The sequence below is a fragment of the Microtus ochrogaster genome, linkage group LG4 (genome assembly GCF_000317375.1).
Source record: "Microtus ochrogaster isolate Prairie Vole_2 linkage group LG4, MicOch1.0, whole genome shotgun sequence".
NCBI classification, from domain to species: Eukaryota; Metazoa; Chordata; class Mammalia; order Rodentia; family Cricetidae; genus Microtus; species Microtus ochrogaster.
Window position 1 is genome coordinate 31,691,693 of NC_022030.1, and position 12,445 is coordinate 31,704,137.

At 33.6% G+C, this 12,445-nt stretch overlaps 1 protein-coding gene across 1 annotated transcript in view; it reads left to right on the top strand.

Annotated features, from left to right (window-relative positions):
• The window catches only part of LOC102002778 (solute carrier organic anion transporter family member 6A1), a 100,724-nt gene that overhangs the window by 47,791 nt on the left and 40,488 nt on the right, over positions 1–12,445 (top strand). The window contains exon 8 of the mRNA XM_005361398.1: positions 1,837–2,032. Coding sequence (XP_005361455.1) covers positions 1,837–2,032 — 196 coding nt within the window. The remainder of the gene's footprint in view (positions 1–1,836; positions 2,033–12,445) is intronic.

Here is a 12,445-nt window from a genome sequence, read left to right on the forward strand (position 1 = left end):
CCTGTTCTGTTTTCTCTGCCTACCTAAGGGTTGGCCTATGAAATGGGCCTAGGCAGTTTCTTTATTAATAAGAAATCATTCCCACATCAATTGTTACTAATTATTGTTAAATTATTTTTGAATATCTATTTCTTTTATTTGTTGATAGATAGGCACCATGAGATCAGTGTAGCAATAAAAATGTGCAAATATATCTCTAGTAGGATTTGGATTCCTGTGGGAATATAGCCAGGAGTTTGATTGGTACTTTGCATTTCTTCTTTTGAGAAAAGTTTATTGACTTCATTAGCTTATTCACCGAGTAGAAGATCAGCCATATTGGTATTTAATTTTGCAATTCTTTTTGAATCAATATATTTTCATAAGAAGGGGAGTCCCAAAAAAACATTGTTAGCCTCTTAGCATGATTGCTAAATAAACTTATTATTTTCTGCCTATAGTATAATTACCTGTATTATAGCAGTTATAATAATAGCTATATTGCAAGGTCTTATGGAAAAAGTAAAACAAGATAACAATTATTATGTACCCATACATCCTGAGATTTAAAACATACTCTAAAATTGTTTTTTAGATATGAGATTCAAAGATGTGCTGTGTCCATAAAAATAACATATTTGATTCATAAATTTTATTTTTTCCTCATATTTCAGAAAGACAACCCAGTTATTATTTTGGTTTGAATTTGAAAGGTCCCTCATTGACTCGTTATTTTAACAGTTGAACCTCCTTTATAGTGCTATTTGGGGAAATTATAGAAATTTTAGAAGATGTAGCCCACTGAAGGGAGTGTGTCATTAAGTGTGGGTTTTGAGAATTTTTATCCTTGCTCTACCTCTGGTTCTCTCTCCCATCCTCCTATGTGCCAATAGAATGTGGACCATCATCTTCCTGGACATGTTTTTCCTTTCTGATATTATGACTCCCTGTACTGTATCTCTCTAGAATTCTAAGCCAGAATAAAATCTTTCTTGTCAAAAAAAAAAAAGAATGTAACACATGTTTGCATCATTAAACAAATGTTTTATAGCATAAACAAATGTGACACACTTTAAATTAGTATTGCATGACATTTTTCAATTTTTCCATTTTAATTGAACATTTCATGTTATGTATTTATTATGGCATGATTTGATCTTGTGTTTGTGTTGTTATTAGTATTTTTTCTCTACCTGTTACTTCTTCACACAATGGTCCTCATTTGGATATGACTGGATTGTAGAAATGTGTGAGGGCATTTTGTTATTCTGAGTCCTTTCCGTTTCTCTATTCCTTCTCTTTTACTGTTTTTATTTTTCAGCTTATATCCTCCCTGTGATTTTCTCTTCCAAATATTTTATGCTAAAGTAGGAAAAACATAGCTGATCTTGGATATTCTGGATACTCACATTGTTAGACTGTTCATGTTGACCATCTATGAGAGTTCTCAGGGAGTAGGTTAATCTGACTCTTGTTCACAGGACTGTTTGAGAAAGCCTGTTATTTCAATTAAGTCTCTTACAATAAGCATGCATTCAAATAGCTAAGTAATAATAGCACTTGATAACTTCTATGTGCTTTGGACTAAGTTCTTAGTCTGTACTGGATAGTCAGTGCCTTGAAGCAACACATCAATATCTCTACCAGAATCCAGTAAACCTTCGATGACTCCATTCCCATGCACAAGATTATATATATCATAAAGTCCAGGTTTATTTAGATACCACATCTTCTAGGTTTTACGTTTTGTTTTCTTTTTAAAATCTGTATTAGATTAAAGGGATTGTCACATATGTGTAATTTTTCTGTACTCTCAACAGGTTCCTTTTTAACAGAATTTTCTTTTCCTTTACTCAGGAATGATGCTATTTCCAGGCATTGTAATCAGCCATTTTCTGGGAGGTATAATTGTTGACAGATTGGAAATGTCTTGTAAGAACAAATTAAGATTTACAGTGGTGACATCTTTTGTAGGATTTATGCTTTTTATATTAATCCTCTCTGTAAATTGTCAAACAGTGAAGTTTGCGGGAATCAATACGGATTATGATGGGTAAATATGTTTGATTTTTAACTCATAACCAAAGAAAGAATTTCCAGAAAAATAATCCAGTAACAACATAAATTTATATAATTCTTGGAATTATTAAATATATAAATGAAGCATATAACACAGTGTTACTCTGTATTAATGGTATATAACTAAGAGAGATATATTTGTCATGTATTCATAAATGATTTAGAATCAAAGTTTGAATTTTGTGTTAAGGTATGCAGCAAGTACAAGATGATATAAGAATATGTATATAGTGATCTGACCTTTTGTTCTTTGATCTGTCAGCATTCTTGTATACATCAAGGGTGGGTTTAAAGTATCTGTGAGTTTGCACAGGAACACTTTAATTTACATATGCAAAAGTTGAAAGCATTTGGCATTGGTTGATATTAAATATTGTACAGGAGAAATGCAACTGAAAACCAAAGGCTAAGCAAGTGAAAGGATAGAAGAGAACAAGAGCACTTTCAACTTTAATGAGTAGCTTACAGCAAACCAATGTCCAGTACATGCTCCTGGAGCTGGCCTCAGGGTTAGAAAACGTGGCTTTAGCTTCACTTCCCTAACAAATAGATCCAAGATCTTTAATTTGTAACCCTAGCAACCAAACGTATATCTGCAACTGAAAAAAATGATAAATTCGAAATCTTATAAACATTAAAATCCTTTCCTGTGCCAAAACCTTTTGTTAATCTGGTGGAACAACCATACTGTGCAATGAAGATGAAAATTCCGTAGGAGAATTAATGACATGTGAACTGAAAAAAAAAATCTCTGAACACAAAAATACTAAGACTTAAATGTTAAATGATTCTTCAGTCCAGCAAAAAGGAAAATGGGAAACACATTTTATTTGTAAGAATTTGTTTGTAAATAAACAAATTTAGGTTTGCAAATAAATTTCTCAATTATTCAAGATAGACAAAAGCATTATATATAAAATAAAATATTTCTTGCTATCAACCCTCATATATGTGAATACTAAATGTTATGAACATGCAACTTCTCTACAAATTTATTTGAAGATTATTCATAATTCATAGAATATCTTTTCAAAATATATTTGGATTAAAATAGAATTATGCTATTTTCCCCAATAAAAATTTCCACATACCTCAAAGGACCTATATACATAAGCAGAGGAAAAAAACCCAAAAGGTCATAAGTGTACAATACACTCACTTGAAAATCAGAACAATGACACCAAGTTAGAGAACTCTATGACAAAATATAAATATTTATTTTGAAGCCAAAACATATATGGTGGTATTGTCTTTCCTAAGCATTTTATAAGATTCAAAATAGATGGTTCAGTGATACATTATAAATACTTAGCAACTTAATGTATGTAAACATTCCAATCTGTGAGGGATGTTACATGTTTGATAAATATATTCCTGGGAAATAAAATTTAAGCCATCACTTCCAATTTTACTTAATTTTCCAGTACGTAAAATATCTCTATATGTACAATAAATTTTGTGGTGCTGGGAAAAGGTAAGAATTATATTTCTGCCTTACAGTAAGATAGAATTTTCCAAAGAAGAGAAAATGCTTTAAATTTATGTTTATTTTCATGAATACACAGTATGCTATAAACATGAAAAACATAATCAAGCTATATCTTTTGATGAAATAATTTAGAAGAATTTTTTCTTTCTAGTTGAAAGAGCACAGGAGAGATAAAGTTTCCTATGAAATGTCTCCCGATGCCCATAGGAAGTAAGCCAGACTTGGGCCAACACCCCTTTATCCAAAAGGAGCCTAAAATGTTTGTCATAAGCATCGCTTCAGCTCCCTGTCAACCTTTAAACAAAGAGTAGGGAATGCAATACTGACATCCATCTTTGGAAGTCCCCTCCCTCTGGGAGTTGCCTTGGTCCGGACTCAACATCCAGTAAAGCCTGCCAAGCAGTGACCCAACTCCAGGGAGGGTCACAAAAAGCCCGCCAAGCTACCACTCAGAAACGATGGTCTCCCCCTCTCTTTCTTCCCCTCGCCATGCTACCAGACCACCCTGGAAAGCTGCATTAAACCGGGACATCTTTTTTTTTTTTTAGAGTTTTCTTTCACAATATAAGAAACTGCTGGACTACAAGCATTAGGTGTATTCTCATTTGTGAATGCTTACTTTTTTTCTTAAAAACAACGTTTTTTTAAACTTTATTAGAAAATTTTCTTGAACAAATGTCAAAACATAGATTTCAGCCTCCAATTATTGCAATTTCTAACAAGACACGTCTGAGAATTTGTAAACTCACGGACAATGCTGTGCTGCTAGGGCGAGGGAAGCATTTGCACGCAAGTGATTTGGAGAGATTGACAGAGACACTGGTGAACAAGATAGACTGGATAAATATGGAGGCTGATAAAGTTGCTGTGACCTAAAGATTTTGTCTTGTTAATAGCTGTAGGCAACTAACAGCCACTAAGAAAGGAATAATCAATCATGTCGAAGCATGAGATGAACTCCATGATAGTTTATCAAACCCAGAGTTCATCCTTATTTTATTTTTAGAAAAGGATCTCAGGTATCCTAGGTTTAAATTAAATGTAGTGTAACCAAAAGTAACCCTTTTATATCCAACTCCCAAGCATTATGCCTGGCTTTTGCAGCTCTCAAGATAGAAGTCAAGGCTTTGTTATTCTGAAGAAGCGCTATGTGAACTGAACTATGTTCCAAGCCCTATGTATAATTTTAAATAAGATTGCAATACTCATATAGGACCAATATTTTGTGCTTAGAGTGGTATCATGTTCTAGTTAACTAAGTGACATAAGAAAAAAGCAAATGTGTGCTGAACAATACTGAGTTTATTTACTTATTTCACTTTAAGAAAGCTTTATAAACTTAGAAAGGACTGGTAGAACACTTCACGGTATTAAGAAAGAGAACCATTTCAGCCTTGTTGCACTATAATGTAGTAGTTTAACTCTGACTTCCATAATCCTGGCCATGACAATTAAAGGTGTTATATCACAATCCCAGCCTTTATCAGGCAAGAAATGAGGGATTAAGAACAATTTCAGAAAATAAACACACTTATATAACATGCTTGTCTGATATACCTAGCATCCACACAATAGGTTTTTTGTTGTTGTTGTTGTTGTTGCTGTTTTTTGGTTTTTCGAAACAGGGTTTCTCTGTAGCTTTTTGGTTCCTGTCCTGGAACTAGCTCTTGTAGACCAGGCTGGCCTCGTACTCCCAGAGATCCGCCTGCCTCTGCCTCCCGAGTGCTGGGATTAAAGGCGTGCGCCACCACTGCCCGGCCCACACAATAGGTTTGATGTAGTAAATTGCTTTTATTCCAACTAGCAATGTAGCTAATTAACAATTTAGCTAAATAAAAGTAAGGTATCTGTTGCAAAAGGAAAAGATATAGTTGATCATGAGTTTGTCATAAGCATTTATACATCATCATTCTGAAAATTCTCATTTTGAAATTAAATATTCTTTGTATTAGTGGGGCACACTGTATGCTTAGAAAAGCACATGAGATATGTACATCTGCAATTCAGCTACATAAACTACCCAGCTACATAAACCAAATATCACTAAACATATAAGGAGTGTTAAAATCGTGGAATATAATTGTGGAGATTTGAATGTCTCATGATTCTCAAGCACAAATAACCCAGTTATATAAATCAAAGAAACATTTGCTTTAAACTGGACTATAAGATAAGTGAAGCTCACAAACTTTAATCAATGTTGTACCTAACACCTATTAACACATATTTTTATCAGAAAGGGAAACATTATTTATGATAGATTATTCTTTAGGTAATAAAATCTGTCTCAACACATGATAAAAATTGCAAAATAATTACATTGTTTATTTTGACAACAAAAATAATAAAGATAATAAAAAATTAGAGACTAGTAATATAAACTGAAATAATGTACAACAATATCAAAACACCAAAGATAAATGCATCCGCACATGTTTTTAAAGCAAAAAAGTTGAAACATAAGCAAAATATTGAAGCATGACATAAAAGCTATAAATTACAAGTCTGTAGCAATGAATAATTATGTCATAAATACAGAAAGACTTCAACTAGGCCATCTAACAATGCAACCAAAAGCTGTGTAACTAGAAGAAATTAGTAGAAATGAAAAAAAAATATACCAGAAACAAGCCAACCAGTGGTAGCACACATCTTTAATCCCAGAACTCAGGGAGGCACAGGCATGCAGCCTTGTCTACAAAGTTGGTTCCAGGACAGTCAGAGATATATAGAGAAACCCTGTCTCAAACAAACAAACAGAAACCCCAAAAACAAAACAAAACAACAAAACAGAAAAAAAAAAGAAAGAAAAAATGTGTCATGTATCAGAAGTAAATGAAAGTGAAACTTAAACATACAAAACACAACACTCCTTTAAAAATATTTATTTTTATTTTTATTCATGTGTATCTATGTCTAGCACATGTGTGTGGATGCAGTGGAGCCAGAGAGGGCATCAGATTCACCTGACCTGGAATTACAGGAATTTGTGAACTGCTGACTTGGGTCGTGAAAACGGAACTTGGGTTCTCTAGAAGGAAGAACAGCAAGAGCTCTTAACTGCTAAATCATTTCTCCAGAATCCAAAAGATTACTTCAAAACAACATTGTTTCTTTGAAAAAAAGAAACAGCATTGTCCTGCTTTGAACTAAACTAGGAAAACACAGAAATGCAACTAAATGAAATTAGAGAGCACAGAGAGCCAGTAGAGCAGACAGCAGGAAGTCACAAAGAGCTTAGAGGAAAGAAATAAATGCAGCCATGTTCTATCAATATGTGAAAACATCATGAGATAATTATGAAAAAAGCAAGCTGTAGTTGCAAATAGCAAATGAAATAAAATTCCCAAGAGTACCTTTAACCAAAGAAGTAAATTAGTTCAATGAAAAATAATAAGTTCAGGCCAGCCTAGATTAAATTTTAAAAATTTAAATTAAATTAAAATCACAAAACCTTAATCAAGATAGTAAAGAACACTGTAAAATAGTGGCTCTCCAAGGCTAAGATAGTTTTGGTAATAAGAAGTAGATGAAGAAGGGCTCATAAGTAAAGTTGTATAGCACAATAAGATAATTGTGGTTAATTAATTCTTACATATTTTTAAAGTAGCTGACAAAGAGTACTTTGAGTATACCCAAATACAAAGAAATGATAAGTAAACTGATAAATATACCAATTACTTTAATCTTATTGTTACATATTATATTAGTGATTTTATTATATAAATTGTGATAATCAAGATAACAGGATTAATGGATAAAAATCTATAGATATACCATACTAAACAATCTGAATTTGAAGTAAAAAAAATACAGATAGCCAAAGAAATTTCTTGATAATATTCAACATTTTTTACTTTCTGAGATAATGTAAATGTTCTGCAACAAATGGGAAACTGAGGGAGAAGGATTATCATGAGATGAGGATCGGCCTTGGCGATATTGTGAATTTACGTCAGATTGGGCTATAGTGGAATGATCGGTCTCACAGAAGAAAAAGAAACAGGGAAGAAGTAAGGAAAAGAAGAGAAAGAGGAAGGAAGGATGGATGTATGAAGGGATTAAATGAAGGAGAAAGGAAGGATGAGAAAAGGTTCTAATAACTGATTACTATGGTGATTTCACACATACACAAATATCCTAAAAGCATAGGAGTGTGTACTTTTCACATGTGCATTGTATATCAATAAACTTCATTATAATACATACAATATTTACTTTTAAATAAATTAAGAAAACAGGAATTTAGAGATCAGTACTTCAATCCTTCATGGGATTCGGAGTTACTACAGTTACCTTTATGCTTAAAATTTATGATGTGAATGTTTTTAATCTGGCTCATTATTCACATCTTTATGGCTTCAACACCTGTGTTACAATGTTAGTTGGAACTTTGGGGATGCTAGTCTTACTTGAGAACATGAAGATAAACTTTAGTCCATCTGGGGATACACTGAAAAAGTGGTCCTCTGTAATCTAGTAAGTACCTAATCAGTATATATGGAATTGGTTCCTCTGGGATTATTCTAGTTATTGTTTTGTCAATTTGACATAAGCTAGCAGCATCTAAGAGGAGAGAGCATAAATGAAGAAAATGCTTCCATTAGATCAGCTTCTAGGATGCCTGTGGAGCAATATTTATCATTATTAATGACTAAAATAGGAGGGCACAACCATTTTAGATCATGCTACTATGGGAAGTGGACCTGGGTTATATAAGGAAACAAACCCAGCAAACTAGGAAGCAGCACTCCTCCATGGGCTCTGCCTTTAGATTCCTGCTTTGAATTCATGCCCTGACAGTGATGACATATGATATGACAGTTGTAAGGAAAAAAAATTCTTTCCCATGTTGTTTTTGGCCATTATGCTTTATCACAGCAATAGAAACCCTAACTATAGCTGAGAGCATAGTAGCTTAAACCTTTGAAACCAGCAAGAGGAAGTTCAAGGCCAGCCTGTCCTACAGACAGATTGAGTTCTAGGACACCCAGGGCGACACAGAGAAACTCTGTCTCTAAAATGAAAAACAAACCAAACCTAAACAAAACAAAAACCCTAACTAAGACAAACATCTTCCCCCTTGATTTCACAGCCCCAGAAATAACTGCATTGCTGGAAGCTCTTAGCCTGTGATGGGTTAGTAAAGCAGAAAGAGTATACTCAGGTGATGAAACACGAAATGATCAAAATCATTTTCAACATTTTCTTTTCAAATTATATGAATAGTTTTGCTAAATTAACTATAGAAAAATAAAGGGATATTTGCATAAACTTTATTATTAAAACTATGTTTATTTAAGTAAAATACAGTTGTAGAAAATTAAAAAGGCCCTAGAACTAATATACTGAGTTGAGGATAATTACGAACCACAAGCTAAATAAAAAAGAATCCATAATTCTCTGCGACTGAGGTTGTAGGTCACTGATTGTCCATTTCCACAATTACTACATGACTAGAAAATCTATGCCCTCACAGAAAAATACATGCATACATACATATGTACGTATGTACATTCATATATATACATACCTATACCTGTAACAATAGAGAAACTACCTACAAATGAGTAGAAAAACAGTTATGATAAAAGAACATGTTGCTTAAATTCATTATACAAATACAATATTCACATATTATGTAAAAAGAGCTAGAAGTACTTAAAATGTTATTATCAATGATGTAAATTAAATGATATAACTCTATATTGATTATTACAATATATTGGTGAAAATAATTAGAGACATTTTTAAAGGAAAGCTATTCCATGATCTTAAACTAGAGGATTTATTTTTTATGAAGATTTGACTCCTTTCCAAATTTCTGCTATGTATTTAGTGTAATGATAACAAAATCCCATCAGGCTGTCCTGATACAAAATCCTATATTGTCATTGATATTCAAGGACCTAAAAAAAACAAAAAGGTCAAAAAGAAACAAAATTAGAAGACTAATTCTATTTGCTTCCAGTAGAGAGAGGAGCAGAGAAAAAATGTAGAGCTCAATAAAAATCAGTGAAATAAAAAAGAAAAAAAGATATGTAGAACTATGTTAATCAAGGAAGTGTTAAAATCATGTCAGCGGACCAGAATGGAGAGTATATGAGTAGAATCACATGTATGTACAGAAGTTTGATCTTTGGGAAGGGTACAGATGCAATGGAGTAGAGACTCTAGAGCCATTTACAAAATTAGTACTAGCTGACTGTTTGGCCCCTAAAAAATACATACAGTTAGCATCATATGTACTGAACAGATGATATATTTAGAAATATATGTACATGTGTATGCATAGGTGCATACAATACCATTTACTGAAAAAATACCCCATGAATTAGAAGGAGTATGAGTAAGGCTTGGAAGTAATAAAAGGAGTGGAGAAATGTAATTATATTATAATCTCAAAACAAAATAAGTTTAAATAACAAAATTCATATTCTGTATAAATCTTATTAAGAGGGCTAAAGAGATAGCTCATGGTAGTGAATGCCTATTATTCTTCCAGAGAGAATGAATTTGGATCCAAGACCCCATTTCAATCGTATCAAATCTGCCTGTTATCCCAGCTCCAGGGTACCTGACATCCTCTTTTGTGTCTGAGGGTACCTACCCCCATGACACACTCTTATATAGACACATGCATAGCCACAAATAAAATATAATAAAAATAAAGATGTAATAAAGCTATTGAGTTGGGACCATTAGATATCTACATGTAAAGACATGAACTTGGATCCCCACTTTGTATTATACAGAATTTAAAATTAACTATAAGTATCAATTTACAATATAATATTCTAAGAATATGAGGGAAAAATCTTTTAGATTTTGAAGTTGGCTAGGATTTCTTTCACATTACATAAAAAAACACACAGCCCAGGAAGACCATTGCAAGTTGGACTTCATAAAAATTAAATCTACCCTTAAAGAACTTCTTTGTCTGTTTATTTTTTCTGGGAGAGGGCTTGATACAAGGTCATACTATGTATACCTGGTGTTTCTTGAATTCACTATATATACCAGGATGGCCTCAAACTTTCAGAGATTCATCTGTCTTTGCCTCTGCCTCCAAAATCCTGGAATTAAAGGTATATGCCATCATGCCTGGCTTTAAAGGACTTCTATTTTTTAAATCAAGACACAGATTATATAAAAGACATTTGAAAATAATATATACAAAACAAATTTTTTTTCTGATCATATAATACATGCAACAGTGTTTATATTATTAATAATGAAATAAAAAATATAAAATGGAGAAAATGAAAGCAGACTTTCATCAAATTATACACACACACACACACACACACACACACACACACACATACATACAGCTGGAAAGTATTCAGAAATAAATTATCATTAGTCACTAGAAAAATGTGAATCAAATGTAAAAATCTAAACTAAACGTGGAGAACAGTTGAAGCTCCAGAATACTACGAGCAGAAATGCAAACACAAACTGAGGGGTCTCTAACGGTGTCATTCAACTAGGGAGATGAACTGCGAAGAGGTCAGAATGAAATCTCTGTTCAGATTGACTTTGCCAACAGTGATTGAACTTGTGCAAGTCTGATGCCATCTTGTCTCTTTTCCATTTTTGTGTCCAAGTCACTCATGTGCCACCCTTTCCAACATCTGTTTACTAAGCTCCATCAGTTTCACTGTTACAAATGTTTCCATTCATGCACCCTTTCTACATTTACAACCCTTCTGCCATATTTCTTTTCTCTTAAGTTAGGTTGTTTTAAGTTCTCAGTGTATCTCTGTCCTTCATGGACTAATATATACATGAAGTGGGTTAATGTTGAGTTTCAGAACTCCTGTTGCATTTTAGGTGTTAAATTTCTTGTAGAATTTAACCGAGAATCTCCAGGAAGCAACAAGAATGGAGTCAAACCCTTAGTAGTGCTAGGCAGTTAAAAATCATTTCCTGTTTACAGATGGTTGTGAGCCACCATGTGGTTGCCGGGAATTGAACTCAGGACCTTTGGAAGAGCAGGCAATGGTGCCCTCTTCCGGCCTGCAGGCGTACACACAGACAGAATATTGTATACATAATAAATAAATAAAATAAATAATTAAAAAAATCATTTCCTGTTTACAGATGGTTGTGAGCCACCATGTGGTTGCCGGGAATTGAACTCAGGACCTTTGGAAGAGCAGGCAATGGTGCCCTCTTCCGGCCTGCAGGCGTACACACAGACAGAATATTGTATACATAATAAATAAATAAAATAAATAATTAAAAAAATCATTTCCTGTTTACCTAGACACAAAATTTTAATTTTGTTCTTTTATCTTATCTAATATGAAAGCCAAGTACTCATTTAAGCACCGATTTGATGAGCAGGAGAGGAGACAGTCTTCATATACTGAATGGCCAATACCTTAGGAAATTTAATCAGCATCAAATTGATTGCTTTATGTCTTAGCTGCAGTTGTTTCTAGAATAAAAGATAGCCTCTTTCTAATACATTTCTCTCATGAAAAACATCTATTCTTGCCATGAGGGAAAAACAAAAATGAAAAAAAACACGAACAAATGTCTGTGACAGCCTCTTCCTAGGTCATGCTGCAGGTTGTTAGAGTTTTTTCTGTATTCCTTTGAGCTCAGATACTGCTCTGTACTAGTGAGCCCTGGGCAGGGAGGACATGAGAGAGGCATGAGAGAGACAGCTCTGAGCAGGAATGACTGCCGGTAGGCATGCAGAGAGGCAGCTATAAGTTCTCGTCAAATTACGCAGGAGGGTGAGCGCTGAACCCGTGTGGCTTGACTGGAATCTGAACAGCTGTAGAATCCATTTTACCTGTCCTGCCAAGATGTGTGTAGCAAAAAATTCGCCCCCCACCCCGTGTCTCTCTCTCTCTCTCTCTCTCTCTCTCTCTCTCTCTCTCT